Source organism: Equus przewalskii, chromosome 3 (assembly GCF_037783145.1).
Source record: "Equus przewalskii isolate Varuska chromosome 3, EquPr2, whole genome shotgun sequence".
Taxonomy (NCBI): domain Eukaryota; kingdom Metazoa; phylum Chordata; class Mammalia; order Perissodactyla; family Equidae; genus Equus; species Equus przewalskii.
In genome coordinates this window covers 29,151,822-29,179,027 of record NC_091833.1, presented here as the reverse complement: position 1 = coordinate 29,179,027, position 27,206 = coordinate 29,151,822, and the positions used below count along the sequence as shown (strand labels likewise).

General features: G+C 53.7%; 1 protein-coding gene across 4 annotated transcripts in view; it reads right to left on the bottom strand.

Annotated features, from left to right (window-relative positions):
* Positions 1–27,206, bottom strand: part of CMIP (c-Maf inducing protein) — a 241,060-nt gene that overhangs the window by 54,195 nt on the left and 159,659 nt on the right. For 2 of the 4 annotated variants that reach the window (XM_070612375.1, XM_070612376.1), the window contains exons 3-4: positions 26,839–26,889; positions 178–339 (exon numbers count right to left, since the gene is read on the bottom strand). In XM_070612375.1, the coding sequence (XP_070468476.1) occupies positions 178–339; positions 26,839–26,889 (213 nt within the window). Of the gene's footprint in view, positions 1–177; positions 340–6,016; positions 6,287–13,831; positions 13,988–26,838; positions 26,890–27,206 lie in introns of those variants that run through there. The other 2 variants (XM_070612377.1, XM_070612378.1) reach the window with 2 other exon arrangements.

The window sequence follows — 27,206 nt, the reverse complement described above, 5'->3', positions numbered from 1 at the left end:
CTTCTCAACTCCCTCAAATCGCTGGGGGGAGTCCCTCACCTCCTTCAGCAATGGGGGGACAACACAACTCGAATCCAATTCTGCTGTTTGGTGCAGGGTTGGTGTCCAGCAGAGGTAAGGGAAAGTGACTTAAAGGGGGGAGCACGGTGCAGAAACCAAGCGGGGGAAGTGTCTTACCTCTGAGAGCAGTTTTGAGACAATTTCCAGTGGGGCTTGGTTGATGGAGTCGTCCTGCAGGGGGGACGTGAGGGCCATGTCCACCAGAGTCCGGATCTCCTTCAAGACCACTTCCCAACGGCTTGGGTTACTCAGGACTTTCTTATATTTGTAAATCTTTTTCTGGTTGGGAGAGAGAAAGAGACACAAAAAGTGTTACCGATATGCCGAGGGTGCAAGATATGAGATGATCAAAGAATCAGCTGCGTTCGGATGTGAAAGGCCCTGAGAAACTGCCAGTGTGCATTGCTCTCTCCCCCGTAAGGAAACTGACACTTGAGAAAGGAAGAGCTGTGCCCAAAGTCACAGGTGCATTTGCAGGCAGCCAGGCCTCCCGGACACTAGAAGAGTCATTTCCGATGACTTCAAAGAAGAAGGAAGCAAGTGCTCTTTCAGATCAGCTTCGGCCACACTTATCCCCCAAGTGTTCAAATGCCGTAAGAGTGGAAGCACACCTGGGTCCACATAGGGGCTTTCTTTGAGTTGGAGGCACTGTTTCTGCTCATCTTGAGCCTAAGAGGTCCCCTTGGAGAGTGGTATTCAGCTAAGAAACCAGACAGACAGGCTTGGGGCCAGGAATTCAACCCCAGCCAGGTGGGGAAAGAGCCCAGAATGGCCCCCGGGGAACGTAAGGCGGTCCTCAGCTCACCTGCGATCAGGCTTAGGCACTGTGTCAGAAGCTGGGGAGCGACTGGGGCAGGGGCTGCTGCCTCCCTCGATTTGAGGCAGAGTTAGTTCCGCCTCTCTGACATCATGGAAACAGAAGCCCTTGGAAGGCAGAGGTCCCAGCCAGATGCTCCCTCCCGGCCCTGCAGCCGCCTGCCCCACTGCTGCCCTGGCTTGCTCGGGAGTCTCTCCTCCTAACTGGATGAACTCCTTCACTAAGTGCTCTGTTCCTTGGGGAAAACCTAATTTTAGTGTCACTGCGCCAGCAGCCAGCTGGGGTGACATGTCACCATCTCTGAGCCAAAGTCTGATTGAGGGAAGGACCAAGGAGGAGGTCAGGGCCCCTCACTGGCTTGTGAGGCTGCCGGGGTCTCCCTGACCACCTGGTTTCTGAGTTAAGAATTACAAAGTGGTCTGGGAACCCAATGCCTTAAAGGACATATTTAGGGGGGACATATTCCATATCAAACTGAGCAGTTAATGGTGCTGAGCAAGGCATCCTGGTGGAACAGGAGGCAGACTTTGGAGTCAGACAGACCTTGAGCTGCCTATGAAGTATTTCACCTCCTGAGCCTCAGCTTCCTCTTCTGTGAATTAGGCGTGAAAGCATCTCGCAGCCTCTTCCGACGAGTAACCTTTATAAATCCTGAACCCACGTGGTCTGCTCTCTGCATGGAGCTACGTTCCAAAGCACAGTCCACAGAGGACAGCTGCCAGTAACAAGAAGGGAACCTGGATACTTAACTAGTCTCCTTTGAAGAACTTTAACAGGATGAAATGAACAACCCACTGCGATACAAATCGTATCTTATTTTCTTTCTCCCGTTTGTTCACACTCCCCAATTTTTGGAGCCTTTTACTTGTTAATCATCCCCTTATCACCACCACCATCACCCACAACGTTAACTCACACCAGGGTTTATTCCCCTCATCATCCTGGATCTTTCTCATGTAAGTCAACATAGCTAGTCTCTTCCTCCTTCTCTCCCCCTCTCCTTTCACCTCCCTACCTGCCTGTGACAGCCTCTCTCCTCATTCCACCTCTTGGTCTTACTGTTCTCTGCCCATTCACCATCTCGCATCGAGATCCAGTGCGAGACAAGCTCTCTCAGAGGGCCAGCAGGGCAGAGGAAACAAGTGGTTAAGTGGAAGACGGCACAGTTTCCATCAGGTGGGGGAGGGGAATGACCAGAAATATTTACTTGTCCATCATTTTGGATCCTATAAGGACTGGAGGAAATGCATGACAAGTTCTGTCGGGGGTGAGTGTTTAGCGAATAGTAAATATGCTTTTGATGGGGATAATGGTGACAATGCGCATTTGCTGAACTCCACGACTTTACTGACTAGATGCCCCCAGTTCCCTAGGACTATAACCAGCGTCGGTGTTAGTTACGGTCAGCTGGAGCCTGGAGCCTCCTGGCCCCACTACAGCGAGCCAGAAGCACCGGCTTCCTGGCACTGCCAGGTCTATGCAAACACAAAGTGCCCGATATCTAACACAGTAGAGACACTTCCCAAGGCAAGGGCCCAATCCATCCCGGGAGATGAATGCTCCTTTGAGTCCTGGACACTGTGGTTTTGCTCCGTACCCAGAGAATTGCTAAATTTTTAAATGACCGTGAAATGGTCACAGAAACTCGCCATAGATTAAGCCCCAGAGAAAACCACAACGAAGCATACCCGTGTCTTACCCACAGTAGATTCTAGATTTGAATACGGTCTGAGCTTTAAGTGCCCTCTCTTCTGATCAGCTGCAAGTTATTTACTTTAGAAACAATAATGGATTCACTCTTTTTGTGAAAATGATGCATGCTCATTATAAGAAATTTAAACCATGCTGAAAAGCAAAAAGAAGAGGATAAATGAAAAAAGCCCTCAAAAATCCCACAACCTAGAAATAGCCATCATTAATTCTTGGTGAACATTGTTCCCGCCAACCCTCATTTAAACTTCGCTGAGTCCAGCCCGCCGGTGGGGGTGGGCGGCTGTGTGTCGGTCCCCACTCTCCACACACAGACATCACTGAGGCTCAGAGGCAGCGAGGCCCAGGCAAAAGGGCCCCCTGGGCGCAGCCAGTCCCTACCCAGCTTCCAATGAGCCCCTTCACGGGTGCGCCCAGCCTTGCGCTCGCCACCACAGCCCCCTCCTTAGTGCACGAGGACAACAGCTCTCTAGCAAGCACCTGAACCCCTGCTGAAGAGGTGTCCCCAGGACACTAGTCACAGAGGCTGCATTCAAACCCAGAAGGTCCCAAGGTTTGTAACAAGGGCTAATGTTCAATGAGCATGTACCACGCGCCAGGCACTGAGCATCATCTCATTCCATCCTCACAGTAATCCTAGGGGCTGGGGACCTGCCATAGGCTGAGCAGCCCTGGGACAAGGACCTGAGTGCAAGTGGTTTATTTACATGCGAGGCAAGGCAGGAGACACAAGTGCAGGGTGGAAGGGAGACTGCAGAAGGCAGGAAGAGAAGGCAGTCAGCTAGCGACATCACCAAGCATTATGATGGTAACGGGCAACGTCACCCACCGTGGGAAGTCTAGGAGACACTGCGGGCCATGCCCTAGAGTTGACCCACCCAGGGAGCAAGGACGCTGCGACATTTATCCACAAACTTCCTCGACACTCTGTACTTCTGGCTGCCCCAGGCCCAGGCCACAGTGCTCCCAGAGCCAGAAAAAACCAGAGTGGTGCATGTTCACAGCAAGCAGCCTTCAGAGCACAGTGATGCTGAGAGGGCAAGGTGCCTGCAGCTTCTACTCTGAGACTCTAGCATCCTATTCACACATCAGACTATCTGCTGGAGAGGTGACATGACTTTGCCCAAGGTCACGCAGCTAGAAAGGGATCAACCAAGAGTCAAAATCAGCTCTGGGCAATTCCAAAGGTCTCCCTCTTTCTATCACATTGGTCAGGGCCAGCACAGATGGTGGAGAGGAGGGTCAGATTCGCCAAGAGACACTGAGGAAGGGCTCAGGAATGCTGGGTGGCATGGGATGAGGCCAGGACAAGTCCACAAGCCTCTGAGAGCCAGGGGCCAGGTGACCAACGAGTGGGGGAGCCGTGGGAGGGTCTGCAGGAGAGGCTGATGGGAGCAGCAGGTGGACAGTGCAGGTGTGACACAGTGGCCTTGGGGTGTGGGCCTCTGGTTCCCAGAAGAGGCTGTGAGCCCTGGGGCAGGGCAGCCACAGGGCAGAAGGAGGCCTGTCCGGGACCACAGGGACCCAGTCACTCGCCTTGGGTGACAAATTAGCAGGTTCCATCCCAGGAATTGCGATGAGCTCATCTGGCGATGAGTCACAGCGAGGCTGGGACGGGACGTCTCTGGAACCCTGACTCCCAGGCCCCCGGGCTTTGCAGTGTGGTCCTCCCACTGAGCCCACCTCACCAGGGTGACCTCATGTGTGTCCAGCAGGGAGGGGTTGCTGGATTCCTTTGACAGGGGCCTTAGAACTCTCTCCCTGCTTGTTTTTGTGTAAGGAAGCCAAGAGTGGTCTTATGTTTTTTTAATGGTTGTGAAGAGAAAAAACAAAGAATGTGCCAGAAATCGAATGTGATCCTTTTAAGGCCCAAATATTTGCTATCTGGCCCTTTAGAGAAAAAGTTCGCCAACACCTGGCTGAAAAGGTCAAACCCCAGCCTAGAAGTAAGTGTGTAGAAAGCTGAGCAACATCATGGGCCCTCGGGAAAACGCAGGTTCAAACCAGAAAGAGCCACCACTTCACACACCCCAGGCTCCCTAACCAAAAAGACAGACGATAGCAAGTGCTGGTGAGGATGTGGAGAGACCGGGATCCTGGTACACTGCTGGTGGGAATGGAAATTAGCACAGCACCATGGGGAAACAGTGTGACAGTTTCTCAAAATGTTAAACATAAATTTACCATACGACCCAGCAGTTCTGTTCATAGAAATCTACTCAAGAGAAACAAAGCCAGACTCTACATAAAGACATGTGCCCGAATGTCCACAGCAGCATTACTCAGAAGAGCCCCAAACTGCAAACAACTCAAGTGTCCATCAACTGATGATGGATAAGTGTGTATCTTGACAATGGAATAGTATTTGGCAGTAAAAAGGATGGAACTACTCACGCCTGCCACAATATGCATGAGCCTCACAATCATTATGCTAAATGAAAGAAGCCAGATGCAAAAGAGATACTGTATGATTCCTTTGATATGAACTGTCTAGAAAAGGCAAATTTCCAAAGACAAACAGTGGAACAGTCATTGCCTGGGGCTTGGGGCTGGCAACAGGGAAGAGACTGCAAACAGACATGAGGGCATCTTTTAGGATGACGGAAATATGCTAAAACTAGATGGAGTGACGGTTGTACAACTCGATAAGTTTACTAAAATCATTGAATCATACACTTACAATAGGTGAATTTTATGGTACGGAAATTACATCTCAATTAAGGTATTTTTAAAAAAATCCCAACCTAGGCAGGCAGAGGAGGACATCAGACAAAGCCAGTGGCAGTATGGCTTAGTGGTTAAGAGTGCACGTTTTGTAATCAGCAGATTTCGGTTAAAATCTAAGCTCTACTTCATCCACCCATATCCCCATCTCTCCATCCATCCATCCATCCACCCATTCATCCATCCATCCATTCACTTATCCATCTACCCATCCACTAATCCATCTGTCCGTCACCCATCCATCCATCATCCATCCAGTCACTGAACAAAAATTACTGGGAACCATCTACTATAATGTACCAAGCACTGCGTTAAGTACTAAGGACACCGGGGTGAGCAAAGCAGATGGCCCCTGTGCTGGTGAAACTCACAGTCTATTACTCGCTCCCTAGTTTCCTCGTCTGCACTGTGGGATGAGAATAACTACTGTCAAAGCCTTGCCGTGGCTGTTCCACGAGATAACAGATAGAAAACACTTAGCCCCGTTCCTGGCTACACAGCAGCTCTTGTTCTTATCACCTACCAAGTGCTGGGAGTGAGGGGTTCAGAGCAGGCAGGACTTAGGAGGGCTCCCAGGATCCGTGACTAAGCCCCACCAGCTCCCGAAATGACAAAGCCAGTAGGAAAAGGCTCCTGCCTCCTGTGCGGGAAAGCCAGTCACTCCATTGCGGTCCTCGCCCTCTGCTTGTCAGGGAGGGATGTTACCTGGGCAACATCCGCCATCTCTCCGGCAACTGCTCCCACAGCAGAGGCAACCACAGACGCCCGGGTTCTCCGCCCTGGGAAAGCGGAGCCTGTCGGCTCTTCCACAGGAGACGAGACAGCCGGGAAAGTGCCCCTCACCAGGAGAGGCGTGACTCAGAATGTGCCGGAAGCACGCCTCCTGGTGATGGGCTGTTGCTCTGTCTGCTCTCTTGCCGCAGCCTCTGAGGCTCAGACTCACACAAGCACGCATGCTCCCCACCACCTGTCATTAAAGGAAAGGCTGCCCAAGAGCTCCAGGGGCCATCAAGAAAAACGAGTCAGGGAGGAACCAGACTGGCTCTTAAAACTTCTCTTCAGTGGATGTCCCAAAGCTGTGCTGGCCCGTACGTAAGCAACCAGCCCCAAGTGCCTACTTATGCTTAACTTAATTAAAAGGAAATACAACTTGGGGCCGGCCCCATGGCCGAGTGGTTAAGTTTGCATGCTCTGCTTTGGCGGTCCGGGGTTTGCTGATTCGGATCCTGGGCGCAGGATCATCAGGCGCCACTCATCAAGACATGCTGTGGCAGGCGTCCCACATGGAAAAACTAGAATGACTTACAACTAGGATACACAACTATGTACTGGGGCTTTGGGAAGAAAAACAAAAAAAGAGGAAGATTGGCAACAGATGTTAGCTCAGGGCCAATCTTCCTCCCCCCCAAAGAAAAGGAAAAAGAAAAAGAAATACAACTAAAAATCCAGTGCGTTGGTCCCACTAGCCACATTTCAGTTGTTCCTCAACAGCCACACGTGGCTAGTGGCTGCTGTACTGGACAATGCAGATAGAGAACATTTTCATCACTCTGGGAAGTTCTTTGGGCAATGCTGTCCTAAAGTCTTGGAGTCCCCTCTGTCACCATGCTCCCAGAGGACAAGGAATGTGCTCATTGCTTCCGCCCATCACTCAGACAATGCTCACGTGCTGGGGCCAGTATGTGAGCGGTACCCTGCCTACCTGCCCAGCTCCTCCAACTTTCCCTCCAAGGCGTACAGGGTGGTGTCTCCGAATGTCCCTTGCACGCCCAGGGACAATGACCGGCTGGGTGACTTTTCTGGCTTCCCTGATTCCTAGACAGGGGGCCTATGACCTCCTCATTCCTTCCAGACGTGCTGTGGCTGTGGATGCGGGTCTGCCAGCTGACTTGCCCTCCCTGCCAAGCCAGTGTGCTTCTGGGGGCTCCGACACTGGGGTGGGGGGAATTTTTGGTCTTCTCTTTGGTCCTCCAAAATGGCTTTTCTTCAATCCTTTTCACATCAAGCACCATCACTTTGCCTTCAGACACAACCCAGGCCTGTGATCGGCTCATGTGTGTCAGCCCCAAACCGCCCATTCAGCCCTCGAGTCTTGATCATTAACCTAAGACCAGCTCATAACCTCTCAGCCCCTCTTGTGGACTCTGTACAGAGACCCAGCTTAGCCAATACAATTCCCCAACCATTACTGCTGGTCCAATTAATCAATGGATGGCTTAACCAATGAATACCCTCCAGGGACTCAGGCTTTTCAAGGTGGGTGTAGGGACACCTATTCTGAGTGGAGCATTGACTCTGCGGAGGAGCTGGGAGTGGAGGAAATGACGCAAAATGAGACCCAAGCCCAGCCCTGGCACTTCCCTGTCGGCTAGAGGGTAAGGCTGGCTCAACTCACTCTAACAAAGCCACTAATTATAGTAATACTGGCTACCACTTATCCACTGCTTCCTGTGTTCCAGAACAACCACCCAGCATAATGGGTTGTGACAAGTGCATAAGGGCATAATTGTTACCACGTTTGGAGGGCTCTCCATAGGTCAGCCCCTGTGCTATAAAAGCTCTTTGTATAAAATAACTTCTTTTAATCTTCACAACCACTCAGCGAGGTGAGTGGTAATTAGCCCCATTATACAGATGAGAAAATCGAGGCCGAGAGCGGTTAAGTCACGCGGCTAGTAAGAGCCAGAGCTGGACGTGGGACCCAGGTCTAGTTTTGGATCCTGAGCGCCCGATCGTCATGCAGCTCTACTCTGAGAGGCACACCGGAGTGCTTTCTCGGCCTCCATCAATGCTGCTGCCTCCTGCTGAAACGAACGAGACGTACTTTAAATTGGAGGGTTGAGCCTCGCCTCCCTGGCTGCCCATGGCAGTTCCAGACTGGCCACAGCTGGGCGTCCAGCTGACATCTGCCTGGAAAGCCGAGTCCTGGGGAGACAGGCAATTTGTTTGCAAGAGGGGAAAAAGCCTGGGCACTCAGCCCGCTAAGTGCCCACCGGAGGCGGTCTCCCCACGGTCATTACCGCTTCCAAGGAAACAGCAGGAACTTGGGTGCAGTGTCCTGCTCATCGTCTCTGGGGCATCAACTGGCTGCCTGGGCAACCAGTCATCTGGCTGGTGAGGAGATGAACAGACCGTGGTGCCAGGCTCCCAGCTGGGTACCACGTCCTACGTGGTACTTAGGGCCTGCTTGCACCTTTGGCAAAATCCAATCACCATACACATCCATCTGACAGCTTGAAAAAATTCTATGTGGTCGTTTTCCTCTCTGAGCTCTGGGCCCCTTGTGGGCAGGGATCACACCTCGTTGCTTCTTCAGTGTGGTGAGTGGAACCACTTAGGGTGCATGGAAGGTGCTCTCAGTGTTTGTAAAAGGGAGGAGAACAAAAATCAGAAATAATGGCTATGGCATATGAAGTGCTTCTGCTGTGCCGGGCACTGCACCGAGGCCTTGAACCCTCCCAGCGCTCCTCCAACGCTGCTGTCGGGGGAACCACCTGGGGGGGTCTTGTTAAAAGGTGGATGCCAACTCGGTAGAGCCAGGCGGAGCCTAGGAATCTGCACTTTTAAGGAGCTTCCCGGGAAGACTGATGCTCCTGAGCCCTAAACGGAGGGCCTCGCTTACTCCTCCCTTCCTCCCAGAGGAAGCAGACAGGCTTACGCTGTGCCTATGATACCCAGGAGAAGGGGGCACCGAGGGATTAATACGTTGTCTGAGGTCACAGAGCTGGTGCTGCGTCCTCCAAAATGATATGTCCTAGTCCTGATCCCTGGTATCTGTGAACGTGACCTTATTGGGAAACAGGTCTTTGCAGATGCAATCAAGTTAAGGTGAGGTCGTGCTGGGCTAAGGTGGGCCCTGGATCTAACCGCTGCTGTTCTTACAAAAAGGCCATGTGAAGACACATACACACATATACACACACGGGAGAGAAGGCCAAGGGAAGATGGAGATTGGAGTGGTGTGTCTACAAGCTAAGGAATCCCAAGGACTGCAGCAGCCGCCAGAAGCCGGAAGAGGCAAGGAAAAGAACCTCTCTTTGAGTTTCTGGAGGGAGCATGGCCCTGCGACACCTTCATTTTGGACTTCTGGCCCCAGAACTGTGAGAGAATAAGTTTCTGTTGTTTTGAGGCCCCGGTTTGTGGTGCTCTGTTACAGCAGCCCCAGGACTCTCACACAGCTGCTAAGCAGCAAAGCAAGGACGGACACCGGGAAGCCTGGCTCCCATTGCCCCGTTGTTCTGCTTCAGCCATTAGAGTCGACCCTTCCAACGCTTTTACTTTATGAAGGTGGCAGCTGGGGCCCCTTGGGACTGTGGATGGGAGGGCATTAGCACCCAGGCCCCCTTGCTCTCCGCAGACTCTCCCAGCTTATCCTTGGATTTGAATTTGCTGAGTTTTCTCTCCCTGGGGAGACCTTAGCCCCCTTCTCTTTCTTGCTCCCTCAGGGGGAGGAAATGCTGGCATCCACTCTCCATGCCTGTCCACAGCCTATGACCTGAGTGCATAAGCCCTGGTCTTGTGCTGCGTTGGGAAAGGCTGGGGGGGGATGCCTGCACAACCTGGGCACCTGCACCATCAGTGATGTGGGGAGGAGCAAGTGACATCCAGGGAAGCTGCAGGGGACCTCCCAGGAGAGTCAGGCAGAATGTCAGCGCAGGGCTGGCTTAGGATCCTCAGCCAAGAGGAGTCCTGAGGTGGACTCCAGCCCAGAGCAAGCAGAGCTCCCTGTCCTCTTGTGAGGGTCACACATCAGCCAACAGCAACCCCATCACGCCAGCTGACAGCCCAGATGGCCGGGCTCTGAGCTAAGCACTCATCCTGAAAGCTGTTTCAGGGTTCTCAAGGCTGGCTGTGCATCGGAACCACTTGGGGGCTTAACAGCACACCAATCACAGACTCTACCCCAGGCCAACCTCATCACAACAGCCAAAAGGTCAAGTAACTCAAGTGTCCACCAATGGATGAATGGATAAACAGATGTGGTGTACCCACACAATGGAGTATCACTCAGCCATGAAAAGGAAGGAAATTCTGACATGTGCCATAGCATGGATGAGCCTTGAGGACCCTATGCTAAGTGAAATAAGCCAGTCACAAAAGACAAATACTGTAGGATTCCACTTATATGAGGGGCCTAGCGTAGTCAGGTTCATAGAGACAGAAAGCAGAATGGTGGTGCTGGGGCCGGGGAAGGGGAATGGGGAGGTAGTGCTGAATGGGGACAGAGTTTCAGTTTGGGAAGGTGAAAAAGTTCTGGAGACGGACAGTGGTGGTGGCTGCAGGACAACGTGAGTGCAGTTAACGCTATAGAACTGTACACTCAAAAAAGGTTAAAACGGTAAGTTTCATGTTATGCATATTTCATCACATTAAGAAAACAGTATATTTAAAATCCCCCGGTGATTTGAGCGGGCGGCCAGGGGTCAGCACTGCTGGTCCAGTCCAAGAGGGCAGGTTTGAACCCCGCTGCACAGACGAGGAGACCTTAACGCAGAGCGAAACGGGAACCCACTCCAGGTCACAGCTGGCTGTTGGAACCAGGACTCTCTCTCAGGGTCGCCTCACTGTCCCGAGTCCCGCTCCTAGCATTCTGCATGTGGCCCTGACCCCAGCGAGGCCAGGTCTCCCGGCAGCCCCCTGCCACGAAATACCACCAGCCGTGCCCAAGGTGGGCTGCACGTGCCTTCCAGCCTGGCAGCCGCGCTCTAGGGAGCCCCGTGCTTGGCACACTCAAATCTACGCTCTCACCACCCGGGCTCACCTGCCTCCCCCTGCAACCTGGCAACTCCTGGGAACTCAGAGGCTCAGGTCAGGCCCTGTTCTGGCCCTCAGGGGTGTGCAGGATAGTAAACTGAGAGGGGGCACATCCATATTTGGATTTCTGTTCTGCTAGTTACAGCTGTGTGACCTCTGGCAAACTGTATTGCCTCTCTGAACCTTAGCTCCCTCATCTGTAAAATGGGGATGACAGTAGCCCCGGCCTCTTGCAGCTGTTGATAAGATGAAATGTGATATTTCATGCAAATGCCCCACACTTTCTAGGTCTTAATAAATGGCAGCCATTGAATTTATTTAATAGGACATTGATTAAAATAGTTAATATTTGAGAAAAAATAAGGGCAACTAGAAACTCCCTAAATGCCTATCAATAGAGAAATACTTAAACCGTGGTCCATGTGCACAGTGTAATTAATACTAGACAGCAGTAAAAAGAATGAAGAAGAGGGCCGGCCCAGTGGCACAGCAGTTAAGTGTGCACGTTCTGCTTCTTGGTGGCCCGGGGTTCACCGGTTCGGATCCTAGGTGCGGACAGGGCACTGCTTGGTACGCCATGCTGTGGTAGGCGTCCCACATACACAGTAGAGGAAGATGGGTACGACTGTTAGCTCAGGGCCAGTCTTCCTCAGCAAAAAGAGGCGGACTGGCAGTAGTTAGCTCAGGGCTAATCTTCCTCGGGGGAAAAAAAACAAAAGAATGAAGAAGACAGAAAGATCTGCCACGGATTCCATCTCCACCGTACATTAAGCATAGACATAAACACACACACATGTGTACATATATATTTACACGCCCATCCTGCACATATATGGATCTAACACGGCAGGGTGGGGGGAGGCGAGGACATGAGTCAGGCTGATGACAGCTGTCTTCCCTGGAGAGGGAAGTGGCTTGAGGGAGGACGAAGGGGGGGCCAAGGAGGACCTTCTGCTTTATCTGTGATGTTTCAAACTGTCACAGGAAGCCATATCAATGCAACGTACATTTAATTAAAAAGAAATAAAGAAAAAAATCCCCAAAGATTTTAGAAATTGGGGATCATGGAGTGGTACTGTCCCTTCCACAGAATTCTCAAACTGGTCAGAATCCCACATTCTTAGAGCTGGAAAGTATGTGAGATCCTTTTTTTTTTTTGTCTTTTCAGTGTTGTAGTAGATTACCTAGGTTTTTTTGTTTGTTTGTTTTTTGGTGAGGAAGATTGGCCCTGAGCTAATAACATCTGTTGCCAATCTTCCTCTTTTTCGCTTGAGGAAGATTGTCGCTGAGCTAACATCTGCGGCAGCCTTCCTCTATTTTGTATGCGGAACGCTACCACAGCATGGCTTGATGAGCGGTGCTAGGTCTGCACCTGGGATCTGAACCCGCGAACCCCAGGCTGCTGAAGGGGAGCGCGCGAACTTAACCACTACGACACTGGGCTGGCCCATAGATTACCTCGTTTTTGAAATAACACACGTCCACTGAAGAACTAGAATGGTACAGAACAGCGTTTGGGAAGAGAGCAAAGCGCACAGACTCCCACCGTGTGGGCTCACTGACTGCACATCTGCATGCCGGTGACCATCATTTCAGGGATTCTGTTTCCACGTGCACGCACACACACACCCCAGTACAAAAGTGCACATAAATTTAGCCCATATCACACATTCTGGCTTTTTTTTGGCCTCACCTCTGCCCCCCATCCGACCTCCCTACTCCCATACCCCCAAATCTATATAAACATCACAACGTATATCAGGATTCAGCAAACATTTCTGCAAAGGGCCAGATAATAAGTATTCCAGGCTTTTCCAGCTACACTCGGCTGTTGTGGTGTGAATGGGTGCGGCTGTGTCACCCCCAAGCCCCCTTATTTATAAATGGAGGCGGGCGGTGGGCCACACAGTTCGCTGACCCCTGGCACACATCAGCTCAGATCTTTCTCCACAGCCACATACAATCGAATGCAGGTGGAGAGAGAGATTTTTTCGGTCCTCAGTTTTTGTCGTTTTGTCCCTCCTTTTGTTCTGCACAAAGGGCATCCCATTATACACCGTCTCTGCATCTTGCTTTTTCTCTCCTAACAACTGGTGGAAGTCACTCCAGATCAATTGCTATAGGTTTTCCCACACTGTGTGTTTTTGCAAGCCACCTCAAACATCCCTGGGCAAAGGGAGCATAAACATTTAGAAAATTAAAATGAAGAAAACACAAGTCCTCCCGCCTGCCCTCAGGCCTCTGTGCAAACCCTCTCGATGGTCTACCCGGCAGTGGTCATCAGCTGCTGTGACCGCCAGACCTCAGTGACTGTAGCTTCCCTCCTGGCCAGGCTGCTGTGTGTCAGAGAGCTCTTCCTCAGGGGCCCCTGCCTCCCCTGAGGTAGCCCCCTGGGTCCGGCGCCCACCTCCAGGGTCCCCAAAAACACAGCCCCCTCGTCCTCCCCAGCCTTTCAAACACGAGAGATTGCCAGAGATTGCCCTGCCTCTCCTTTGTTATAAATGTGACAGCCCTTTACACCCCAGGAGTGAGTGAGACGCCACCTTTAAAACATCCTGTGTAAGAAGATCCTATTATTTCTCAACAACGAACTTTTCCAATGACATCACCAGTGCCGGGAGCCCCTGTGCAGAACCTGAACCGAATACTAAAGACTGCGGTGGGGACCTCTCGCTAATCATTAATAGGAGATGCCATTTTCTCAGGAAACACCTCTGACATTAATCAGCAACCCACCAAATACATTTAAAAATGCAAATACTGTACCAGAGGCTGCTCTTCCTCTGCCACGAGGGAGGGGCCGGCCCCTAGTGAGTCTGGCTCCCTTGAAATGCAGAGGACAGCATCGGGCTGCTTCCTTTCGCCCTGATAAAGGGAAACCTCTATCCCAAATAAGGACATCCCCTGTTGGGCCTCAAGACAGTAGCATCTCAAGGCGGGTGGGGGGTGGGGGTGGGGTGGGGGGGGCCTCCGCTGTTTGACTGAGAACTTTATCGAGCGCCAGCAGTGCTTCGAAGGGCATCCAGCTTTCATCTGTTTGGGAAGCCTCCTTTCCTCGTCGTCGGGCTGTCTCCTCTGGGCTGGAGCCTTGCTGCTTGCTCCTTCGACAGAGGGCCTTAGTTTACGAGCACCCTGGAAAAGGATCCAGTCCCCTAGGGGATTAATTTACGGTTGATCTCCAGTGTGTGTGCCCAGGCAGCTAAGGATGGCGCGCTTGAATCTAGAGGAAGGGGGACACCTGCCTCCCTGGGTAGGTGGTCCGGTGGAAAGGCAGGCATTACAAGGGGGCGAGGAAGACCCCTCAGACAGGCAGGCCGAGAACTCGGCTCGCCCAGGGGAAGTCCGAAATGGAGCCCAGGAGTCGGATTTCCAGGATGTTCATTGTGGGGACGTCTCGGTTCCCTGAACAAAGGGAGGAGACGCTGGCAGAGTAAAACCAAAAGCTACAGATATGTTCAGCCGTTTATCCCTGACCTCAGGCCAAGAGGGACCCAGCCACAGGGCCTAAGGGACACAGGAGGCTCAGGCCTGGGTCTGAATTCTGGCTTGGACCCACAGAAAGTTATTTACTCTGAAAGCTGTTCTCGTCTGTAAGTGGGGATATAATCCCCAGGTCCCAGGGACACTGCATGGCCTAAACAGGATGACACAGATGAAGTGGATGGAAAATAGGAGGTGCTCAATAAATGCCTGCTGCTCCTTCCTCTTCTTCAAGCTACTGCAGTGGCTCCCGAACTGTGGTGTGTGTCACCATCACCTGGGTGGGGGGTGGGGGGTGGGGGGGAAACATGGCTTGCTGCACTCTCCTCCCCCACCTTTGAGTTTATGAGACTGATTTGCATTTCTACCAGGTTCCCAGGCCAAGCAAATGCTGTTGGTCTGGGAACCTCAGTTTGAGAACCACTGAGTGATTGGTTCAAAACCCCCGTGTTTCCCGTTGTGGGGAGGCCTAGAGGAGGTAAGGACCATCCTTGATGGAAAGATCAATGCAGACGGTGACAAAGCCTTCAAGAGCCAACAGACACCAATGGTCTGCTCGAGTCCGCCATCTTTGGTCGATGTTGAGTTGGGCCCTGACCTCCTGGGTGTGCTTTTCAGGGTCCGCCCACTCCCGACATCTGCTCCAGCCCAGAGGTCAGATTCGGCCCACTCTCTCCAAGGGTCTTGGCACAGCATCTGGCTGGCCCCGGGGTTTTTCCCATCCCCACCTGGCAGCAGACCCCGTTGGCCTCCTGTCGCCACAGTCAGTAGGCTCCATCAGGGTGGCTTCAGGTCCCTTGAAAGGGGCTCTCCGTCCATTTTAGGGCTTTCTGCAAAACCGTCTATTGGTTCTAAGGAGGCACTAGGGTCCTCTGGGGAGCAGGGCACAGGTGACGGCCACTAGGGCCACAGTGGTTTGCCTTGTCTCCTGGTCAATTAGCCGCTCTCCCAAACACCTTTCCATCCGGGGAGTTGAGCTGGCTGCCCGTTGGGTATCGATCACCAGGTGAGGTGAGGACCTAATTCCTCTGTGGGGACAGGCGCTGCTCTTTTCGGAGTCTCTGTTTGGCCTCGTCTCCAAGCCAACAGCAGGCAGCTGCCTTGGAGGTGAACACAGAACGGCAGGTCTCCTCCCCTCTGGGGCTGGACCACCCACTGTGGCCCCACCCGAGTGCTGACCAGCCTCCCCTTCTCAGGGGGCTTGCTGCCCACCACCCAGCTGTGAAAGGGGCCTGCTGCGGACTCCCGGGGAACAAAAGGAGAACAAACAACCTGCTGGTCAAGACAGTGCCTCACATTCACGCTTTAGGGACTTCTTTAGAGGGAGAGAAGGAGAGAGAAAAAAAATTCTGCCTTAAAGGGCAGAAAACGAGTTCACCCACAAACCGTGTACGTGAAAAAACTTCCTTGTATGGTTCAGTGACTCATCAGCCCTCATCAAAGCGTGCGTGGGACGACACACTGAAGCTCTGGTCCCCCTTCCTTGTCTGGGAAAAGGAAACAACCCACAAATACACTTCTTTCTTGGTCGTCTGCAGAGCCGGCTGTCGTGCGCCATTCCTGAGGCCCGGGGAACACTTCCATGCAGGAGTGGGTGGGGGTGTCCTGGATGTCCCCAAAGGCCAAGGGTGGCCCTCCGGGGGGCGGGGATAGGGCTGGGGAAGTCCTGGTTGGGGCAGGAGGGAGTAGGTGGAAACCTGGGGTCTCAGGGACAAGGTACAAACCCAGCTCCTCCACTTCCTGCTCTGTGGCCCGGGGCTGGTCATTCCACCCGGGCCCCCGGGGTTCCAGGTTCTTGATCTTTCCAGTGGGGATGGTCAGAGGGGTAAAGACTAGGTAACAAAGCGCCTCTCGCTGCCTCTGGCCCGTTGACGGCAGCTGCTCGCCAAATGCTTGTCCTTTCTCGTAGAAACTCAGTTTCCCCATCCGGACAGCAGTGTTTTACTGGAAGAGGTAAAGCCTCACCGTGTCTGAATGGACTACTACAAAACCTTAAAAGGGAGTGACATAGATCTGCAGGTGCTGCGGTGGAGAGCCGGCCACGGTACGTGATTAAAGGATCAAGGAACACGGGACACAGTGCGGATAACAAAACCTGCGTGGTGTTTAGAAAGGAATATTCGTAAAAACCTTCCAAAAGGCCCCAGGAGATGCGAACAGGCCACCTTTGGGAAAATGCACTGGGGGACGAGGAGACTGCGTTTTATACCTTTCTCTACTTTCCAGAATCACCATGGATACGCAAACTTCCACTTGTCTTCAATGTTGACAGCATATCTGGGGGAGTGAGGGATTGACTGGAAAGTGGGCACGAGGGGATTTCCTGGGGTGATGGGCATTTGGGGGGTGGTTATTCAGGTGAATACCACCGCCAAAACTCACGACCCCCAACAGTTATGCATTTCACTATGTATAAATTACAGCTCAATTTTTTTAAATTAAAAAATGTTAACAGAGGTTTATGGAAAGCGGGAGTATTTTTTTGTCCTTTTTAGTACTAAAAGAAAACCTTAATTAATGCGATTTTTAAACGTCCTGCACCTCAGGACTCTCGTACACGGCTGGGGGTGGACACCCTGGCAGGAACACGGTGGGAAACCGCCGCACAGCGTCCAGTGAAGGGGCCCGTCTGCCTGCCCCGCGGCCTGATCTCCACAGAATGAGGACACGCTTCACTGGACGTGTCAGTAACGGTTCTGTTCCAATAGTCCCGACCTGCAAAGGCCTCTCCCTAACAGAATGCCCACACTACTAGGGTGTCCACTCAACAGAGCTCCAGCCGGCACAGCAAGTGAACACATCATCGCTACACAAAACAGCACAGATTAGCCTCATAAACACGATTTTGAGCCAAGGAGCAAGGCACAAAAGAGTTCAGCCTGTGCGACTCCATTTCTACAAAGTTTGGATACGTGCGAAATTCATCACTGCTGGTGCTGCTGGAAGGCAGGACGGTGGTTCCCCAGGGGGGCGGGGGCGGGGGCGCGTGGTGGCTGCAGGGGCTGAGGGGACTCTGGGAGGCGTTTCTTGGTCTGGGTGCTGGTTACATGGATCGATTCTCTGAGAATCGGTGAGAATCCATCCAGCAGGACTCTTGGTCTGTGTACTTTTCTCTATATACCTTATCCTTTCATGAAAAGTTTATTTAAAAACCAGACCAAAACGTCCCAGGTCTACTCCAAAGACAGTCCTGGCTGGGGAGAGGGGAGACCACGGCTAGGGCCTGACGCCCGCCCGGGCCTTCTCTGCCTCGGTGGACTCAGACACAGGGCTGTGCCACCCATGCCTCCACCCTCTCTGGGTCCACGGTGGTGCCACCTCCACCAGAAGCAGGAGGCTGGGCTCGGAGATGCACCACTCCGGATTCAAATCCTAGCTCTGCCTGGCTCCAGCTGTGCAGGAGCTTGTCTTCGGCCATCTCAGCTCCTCCTTCAAGAAGGGACCAACCAAACCGAGAAGACTGCCAGAGATCACACACATGAGAGCCCCCCACCCAGCTCCTGGAGTTAGCGGTACCTAATAACTGTTTTCTCCACCTACTATAATGAGAGCCCACGAGAGCATGAGCCATCCTCCCCAGGCTGCCCTGCCCTCCGCCACTTGATATAGTTCCAGGGTCCCCGCTGACCCGCCCAGGGGCACGAACTGTGGCTGGGAGTCACTGGAGATGCTGGCCCTCCCAGGTGACTGGCAGCCCGGGCCCCCCGTGGCCTCCCCTCAGGTTCCACGGAGCACGGGGTGCTGGAGATGCAGCCTGGCTGGACTCGCTCTGAAAGGGCCTCTGCTCTCCAGGGCTGGCCTTGCCAGCGTCGTACCTCCCGCGGACGGCCCCCTGCTGAAGTCCTGGACTGTGGCGGGCCCCCTGCCTCGCGGGGAAAGCCCCTCCTTTCACAGTTCTCTGCTGAATCCCTCTGATCCCCTCTTAGGAAGTCACAAAGCCCTCTTTGATCAAGTGCCAGAAATTAATCTGCATGGAATTCCTGCCTTTTCGACCTGGATAAAGCAGACCTGTGGCTGGGCCTGTGCAAGGACCAAGGCCACCTTCTGCCTGTCCTTGTCCTGCTTCCCCATTTTACCTTCCTTCTCAGGGGCAGGACAGCTGACCCTCATGACCGTCCCAGGCAGAGAAGAACTGGACCCAGGGTGCCTGCCTGGAAGCTCAGCAATGGCTGCTGTGAACAAGCCCCAAAGAGGCAAAGGCCAGAGCCAAGGGTACTGGGTGTGGATTCCCAGCAACACACGATCTCCTCAGATCTAGGAGGTCACCAAGCAGCGGGGTGGGAAGCTATCACTCCATCTGTCAACTCAGGCAGACCAGCAGGGGCTATGTTGAGAACAGTTCTGCCTCAGGGGGAGAGAGTGCAGTGATTGATTAGTGATGCCTGTCACGGGCTCAGTGGGTGCTGGTGGTACGTGTGCCGTGCATGTGCCTCCCTTCTTCTAGAGCCCTGTCTTCTAGGATCCATCTACACAAAGGGAAACAGAGGCCTTGATCATTAAAGAAGAATAAGAATAATTAACATTGATCCAGTACTTACTCACGTGGCAAATGCCCTTCTAAGTTCTTTATGACTATCAACCCATTTAATCATCAGAAGAACCTAATGAGTTTGGTCTGATTATGAACCTCACTTTATTTAGGAGGAATACGAGGTCCAGAGAGGAAAGCAGCTAGTCCAAGGTCACACAGCCAGCGGGTGGTGGAGCCAGGATTTGAACCCAGGCAGTCTGGCCCAGAGGCATTTTTACCTCAGGCATTACAGAAATTATTCTTTGGGGAGCAAACTGGTAATGTGTCGTAAGAGTCACAAGAAAACACGGCTAATCTGCTCAGTAGCCATTGTTCTAGAAACCAGCTCCAAAAAGTAATTCAAAAGAAGTAAAAGCTTGGGTATAGGGGATAGTCATGCCTTATCTGTAATCGAGAAAAAGGGGAAGTGCCCAAATGCCTGACGGCAGCAGGTCCTTTGATAAATTATGCCACAGCCTCTTCACCGATGTCTTGTGGCCACTGAGAGGCTCTCCATGAAGGCCTGGACACACGGTGAAATGTTTAAGCTGCAACGTTACGCAGACGCCAGCAGGACCTTCCGCACACCTGGCCACAGCTGCCAAAACATCCATGCAAAGGTGGAGGAAGCCTGGAAGGGCATTCGCAGAGTGACGTCGGTCACTGGGTAGGGACTGGCAGGAGCGGAGTGGTTGTTGCCCTTGATGTGGTATAAAGGTGTTTTCCCGACTGACTGTCGTAAAAAGGCAGAGAAAGAGGGCGGAGAGAAACGGTAGGGGGGCAGTGGGGGGGGGGGGCGAGGCCGTCGTGGAAGTGGCAGAAGGGTAAAACACGGGTCATCATCTTTCCTCCAGACAAAGGGACACCCTGGCCAGAGCGGGCGAGCCCAGCCAGGGGCCACACAGGAGGGAGGTGGCGCTGTGTGGAGGGGAGGTAGGGGCGAGGCTAGGACCGGGCACACAGAGCCTTGAGGTTGGAATCTGGGGACACGGGGGATCCAGTGTGTTGGGGGCAGATGTGGAAGCAGGGTTGGTCTTGAGCTTGACCTTGGGGGCCGGGAGCCAGGTGGCCTGACCGTGTGCTGTGTGACACGCAGGATGAGGCAGGGCGATCAGCCCTCACCCAGGAGAAGCCAGGGATTGCCAAGTCAGAGGTTAATTCACATAATCCTCGCAGTGACGTCCATGGGACCGAGAGAAATAGAAAGCTCTCATGAAAAGCCTCAGAAACAAAAGCACCAAGGCCCCCCACACAAGTCACGAGGACAGAAAGGAACTGAGGGACAGTCAGGGAGCACTAGCGCACAGGTGTGAGGAACTGGTGTGTGTGCGTGCGTGTGTTTGCGTATGTGTGGACACACCCGTGTGCAGTTGGAAGCCACGTTCCCAGGGGTTAAGATCCCAGGTCCTGGAATTGGTCAAACTGGTGTTCAAGGCCGGGCCCCGCCATTTAATAGCTGTGTGGCCTTGAGCGAGTGGTTTAGCCTCTCAGCCTCAGTCTCCACGTCTGTGAAATGGGGAAATAGGCCGAGGCCCCTCCACAGGGTTGTGAGGACTGAACAGGGTGACGAAGCATGGAGCTGGCACCTGCTCAGCACAGGCGTGAGCACCCTCATGGGTGGCGACGGGCTTCTGCTGCTCTGGGCTGAGGGAGGGCTGGAGGAAGACTTGGAACACTGGTGTGTGGGGACAGGCACTCGGCGGGGCTTTGCAGTGGGGGCTACACCTGCAGGACTGGAAGTGGCTCTTCTCCCATGCCCAAGAGGGCAGCGGGGGACGGGCCCAGGAGGAAGGTCAGATTTGGGGGTGATGCACCCCCAGGAGGGTCCCACGCTTCCCCCAGGACCTCCCCTCTGGGGAGGGGCATCAGCTCAAGGGCCTTTTGTCCCTCTGACCTGGCTCCTTGGGAATCTTGGCACCAGCTGGGGCCTTTCTTTTTGGGGGGGAATAGGGTGATGGGTCCAGCCTTCCCAAGGGGACAGCCCACTGGGAGGGAGAACCCAGGCTTCCGCCCCCACGGTCCTCACCTCTGAGTCTCTGGTTCTTTACCTGGGCACTGGGGACCCTCACAGGGGCTCTGAGCACAGGACGGGCTCACCCATGTCAGGCTCAGCCCAGGGCCTGATGTGGAAGCTCGATGTGACATGGTTAGGAGCCGGCTGAGGACAGATGTCCCAGCCATCCTCGGTTCTCACGGCCACACCTCGTGGGGGGCCCTGAGGGACTGGGCTGCCCACTCCCACCCACCGACACACTGGGAGACACGGCGATGGGGTGCACATGAGGATGCTGCCGGGCTCCCCTCCAAGGGCTTCCGAAATGACAGAGCGTCCCCTCCCCACAGCGACCCAGGCAGCGAGGTGCTGGTGTCACCCCATCTCACAGACGAGAAGACCAAGGCCCAGATACACACACTCTACACCCAGTGCACTCGTAACACGGTCACCCCTCACACCCAACACACACACACACGAACCCCACAATCTCTTCCACCCTCCTACTCCGTAAAGAGAGGGACAGAGCTGCGGCCGCCCCAGGGGCTTAGGAGACGGTGCGAACAACAGGCCACAGCCAGGGCAGACGGCCGGAGAGGACACGGACCCGAGGCGGCATCTTCCCGAGCCAGGTGAGTCCCCGGCCTGGCAGCCTTGGGCAGGACGCCGGCCAGCTTCTCGTCTCACACGGCCAGCTCAGTCCCTGGGGCTCTCCTCAGTGACCCAGCCTCCCTCCCCTGGGAGAAAACCTGCTTGGTTTTTCAGACTTCTGTGCAACGGCCCAAGGAAGCCCTCTCAGGAAGTGGAAAGGCTGTTTTTCAGAGGTGGAGGCGCCCGAAGCGCTGGCTATGCAAAGAAGGGGCATCTTGCCTCTTGGGGCTCCTGTGCAGGCCTGGCGTGTGTCTCTTCACCACTGGGTACCCTGTCGTCCAAGGCCGGTCCACCTGACAGGCCTGTCCCTCACAGCTATGTGCAGCCGGGCCTCTCACCTCGAACCTAGAAACAGGCCAGTCTTCTCACAGCTCTGTAAACACACACTGTGCCCTAACAGCCTGGGACATACAGACAGGCCTGTCCCTCACGGCCTTGCATGCATGGATAGGCTTGTCCCCTCGTGGCCTTCACATATAGACAGGCCTGTCCCCTCAGGGCCTTGCACACACGGACAGGCCTGTCCCCTCAGGGCCTTGCACACACAGACAGGCCTGTCCCCTCATAGCCTTGCATGCATGGATAGGCTTGTCCCCTCATGGCCTTGCACACATGGATAGGCCTGTCCCCTCAGGGCCTTATACATAGACAGGCCTGTCCCCTCATGGCCTTGCACACATGGACAGGCCTGTCCCCTCATGGCCTTGCACACACGGACAGGCCTGTCCCTTCAGGGCCTTGCACACATGGACAGGCCTGTCCCCTCACAGCCTTGCACACACGGACAGGCCTGTCCCCTCACGGCCTTGCATGCATGGATAGGCCTGTCCCCTCGTGGCCTTGCACACACGGATAGGCCTGTCCCCTCAGGGCCTTACACATATAGACAGGCCTGTCCCCTCAGGACCTTACACATAGACAGGCCTGTCCCCTCACGGCCTTGCACACATGGACAGGCCTGTCCCCTCAGGGCCTTGCACACGGAGAGGCCTGTCTCATGGCCTTGCACACACGGACAGGCCTGTCCCCTCATGGCCTTGCACACACAGAGAGGCCTCTCCCCTCAGGGCCTTGCACATACAGACAGGCCTGTCTCCACAGGACCTGGCCTCCAAGGTGCATCTCTGAGTCAGAAATGAGGCCTCATTAACTCAGCACAACTGTTTATGCTTCCAGACCCTCAGGAATTGGCCTCCTGGGCCAAACCACCTAAACCACACAGGCTGGCCTCCCCAGGGAGCCCTCAGGACAACGTGCTCTGCTCCAGCAGATCCTGGGAGGGCCGGAGCTGCCATCCCATCGCCCAGAGTAACCCCATCCCACCCTCCTTCCTGGGGCAGGAGGTGCCCGTTGTCCTCCTGTGGTGCTCCTGGCCTCTGGATCTCCCTGACCAGCGCTGGCCGAGGGCAGATGGCCGAGAGGAAGAGCAGAGCTGCTCGCAGAGGGAGGCAGGGAAACGGGTCCCGGGGGCTGCGATGTTGTAGGTCAAACCCTGCTCTCCCTCTGGGTGGTCTTAGGACCTTGGGCAAGCGACTCAAATTTCCTCACCTGCAAACCTCAGCAACAACAGACTCCTCAGTGACATGAGGTGATGCTCAAAACAGTGCCCAGCGCCGAGGAAACTCCCCAGCTGGACCGTGATGGCTGCGAGTGCACTGAAATTCAGAGCCGGGGCCATTAAAAGGACGAGATCACCAGGGTGGAACAGAGGTCGGCAAGAATATCATAGAGTTATTTTATTTATACTCTGCCTTGTTCCACAACACAATCTGAGGTAGATTCTACAGCAAGCGTTTCTCAACCTTTTTTTTTTTCCTTATCATTCCCGCTGAGGAGCGTTTTTAGGCATTGTTCCCCCATTTGCCCTCGTCCCTTTGAAATCAAATACTAAAGAATAAGATTTCGTTGGGTTGGGTTGAACTTTCGAGAGACACACACTACTGTAACAACTTAAGTTTTTTAAGCCCCAAAGAACCAATTTTGGCTCCACTGGGGGCGATACTGCCGCTGATGAGAACGCCCTAGAGACACGAGCATAACTCGATAAAAACTAAAGCAACAGGAACACAGTATTTAAGAGGCAATGTTCTTTACAAATAGATCGCTTTATGTGCACTCCCGCTACAACAGACAAACATACGGTGGTAGGGGATAAAACGACAAAACCAACATTTGGAAAACTTAAAAATTCAAGCTGAGGTTGTATGATTTCTGAAGTCCTTAATTTTGATGTTCTGCTGACTTTTTTCAGCTAAAGGAATGAAAAAAAAGAAAACGAAAAACCCAAAAGGACTGGTTGTAAATACAGAGGAGAGAGTGGCTGTGTCAGAACCAGCAGAGGATCACACCTTGAGTGGGCTGAAGGGTCCAAAGCTCAGAATCAGGCACAGCTGGATAGGAGGCAGGGCGGACACACAGATCTGTCCTGAAATCTGCTGTGTGACTACGGGCAAGTCACTAGATCTCTCTGAGTCTTGGCTCCCTCAGTTGTTGAATGACAACAAACAGAAAGGCGCCTAGCCATGCCTGGCACCTTGTAAGTAGTCAGTAGTCGCATCTGAATTCATAAACGCTTGTTAGAATCTATACAGACCACAAGATGAGTAAGCTATAGAACCAGGATTTGAATCCAGGTCTCTGGGCTCATTTCACTAGCCGCAGGTGCCCCCCAAACATCGTAGGTTTCTTTGCCATTTTAAAAGGAAGGATGGCATGCCTCAGGTCTCATCAAAACTGGGCAGCAAAGAGCCACAGGAAGGCAATCAAGTAGCTGACATTGAGATACCACTGCCACCTGGTGGCAGCATACCTGAATTAACGGGGGGGGGGGGCAATCGTCAAAGGGGACAAACCACCAGTGCTTACACACGTCTAAGACCTAGGTGAACTTATACAGTGAGGCCAAAGGTCACCATTCCTCACCAGGCAAAAGAGCCAGCACATTGCCAGGCACTTGCTGGTTCCTTGACACCCTGACTTGGATTTCTGGATGCTTTCTTCTTTTTAACTTAACTGATTAACAACCATAAACAAACGGAACCCCACAAAAACTGAGTGCAGACTTCCAGGTCTTCATGAGAACTGCCGGAAACCCGGCGATCCCCAGTTCTGTACTTGCCCCATCAGCCGTCTGAGCCCCACACATAATCCCTGACGTTTGAATTCGCACGTTTCAAGCTAGTCACTTTGAAATCATCTTTCTAGCCAGTCACGGTCTCCCGAAATTCGGCTTCCCGTGCCCGCCATCTTAGTCATCCCTGGTGGCTGCATGATAGTCACAGATTTCCCCAGCACTGCCTTTCGGGTATGCCCGTAGGTCGCTGCTGGGGGAGATGTCGGCCAGGGCGAGACGGGAGGCAGAGCTCTGTGGAGACCCACTAGACACAGCCTCTCTCGACACTGATCTTGGCTGTCTCTTCAGTGAGGCGTTTCCCCAGACCCCGAGGCGGGCAGTACGTCTCCCAGTACTTTCTGCCCCCTCCTGAACTGAGGAACAAGCAAGGCAATCGCTTACTGAGGAGGGCCGTGGGAAAACGCTCATGGAGAACGGGGGGACTCGAAGCGGCCGTTGTCTGTGCAGTGAAAGGGTCCCTCCTGAAGGCAGCCCCCTGACCATCACCCGTCATCCTCCCTCCTGCTCGACTGCTCTGGCATTTAACTCCCAGACGGCCCCCAGCAGGTCCTGACGTATGCCCTGCCTGTCCTGGGACATCCCCTGCCACAGAGAGCCAGGCCTTAGGGACGTCCTCCCTGCAGAAATGGAGCTCTCAGCAGTACCTGCTGAGTGTGAGCAGGCACGTGCCGCCTTGCCTTCTCAGCTGCCCCAATGCCTTCCGCCTACATTCAGAAACCACCGGGTATGGGAAAGACCTGGACTCAAACCCTGCCTCAGGCCCTTCCTCGCTACAGGAAGTGGGCTCCACTCTGAGCCTCGCCGTTCCCATGTATAAAATGGGAGCAACGATAATGATCAACCTTACAAGGCCATGGTGGGGTGAGATGGACATGAGGAGCCTAACCTCATGGTCCTGACACACAGGAGGTGCTCAATAAATGCTAGTCGTTTCCCTTCTTGGCCCTAACTTGGAGACTCACGGTCAGCCTCTGAGACTGCCACCCAGGCACAAATAGGACCTGCAGCTGTCAGGGGAAAGGAGAGGGGTGGCCCTCTTTGGGACCAAGAATGCAATTTTCCAGGGTTGTGTTTCCATCCTCTGCCTGGCTGTGATGAGGGCCCCTCCAGAGGCACGAGAGGAATCTGGAATGCTCCCTTGGTCATCCCCACATGGCACATGGCCCTAAACCCTGCAGGGGGCCAGCGCTCATCCTCTGAGCTCTCCAGCTTACTGTAAAGATGACAGCCCAGGACACGGATGGGTCATTGCAGCCATACTCAGCTGGCTCTGCGAGGCCCAGGCCTGTCACGGCTTGTTCTCAACTAAAAGATCAGAAGGTGGAGAGACAGGGAGGTGAGACGCCAGAGGAAGCTGACTGCACGGTCCACACCCCGGGCCTGAGCCACGGAGCAGAACATGGACTCCTGTGGGGGCTGGGATGACCCTTCTCAGCAGATTTGGCCCCTGTGTCTTGAAAGTGACCAGTAGAAGGCTAATTCCCCTTTGTGCTAAAAGGCTCTGGACCATCCTAGGCAGAACCAGACCTGGGAAATCAGGCTAAAGAACCAGGTAACAGAAAGGAAGTGAAGACTATGGAAATACAGTTGGGTTTTTGAATCTGGTAAATTTACCTTCGGCACAACCCTCAGAAGTTACTTTCAACCCAGCATGCCGGGCCCCTGAAGCTCTGCCACCCCCCAGCCCCTCAGGTGTGGCCCTGATCTGAGAACAAGAAGCTCCATGATCCTTCTGGAACCAGACACGATGCCATGAGGCCCATGAGCAATGTCAACGGCCGACAGGGCAGGGATGCCGTCTCGGCGTTATGGGGAGAAAGGCACCACACGTCACACGTGAAGGGGAGAGGCTGGTCTGTGATGGAGCAAAGCTCCTCGGCTGGGCCTCTGGAAGGCAAGAGATTCCACCTTCACGCCTCTGGGTGACCGCCCAGCTTTGGCCAGCATGCACCAGCTGCCCAAGACAGAGGTGGCTGCCCCAAACGAGCGACCGAGGCAGGACTTACCTTCCACTGCAGGGAATGGAACCACTGGTCTCGCAGGTAGCTGTTGGCAGCCTGTAACGACAAGAACAGGACAGCGAGGTCCGGTCACCAGCCTGCAGCATGTCAGAACATTCCACCGGCCAGCACGCGAGCCCCAGCCTGCTCTGACCAACAGCGTCTGCTCTGTGACCCTCACGAGATTTCTGAGGGGTTCACCACGCTGAACCCTTTGGGTGCAAAATTGAAACAGAAGTGGTAACCAGGGGGACTTTTCTGAAATCGGTCATTGCTGCCACTGTGGGCTTATTTTGCTGGGAATGAGTGACTTCAGACGCTGGTGGCTGGAAGAGCTTAACTACACATATCTCGACTTACATAGGATCATGGGA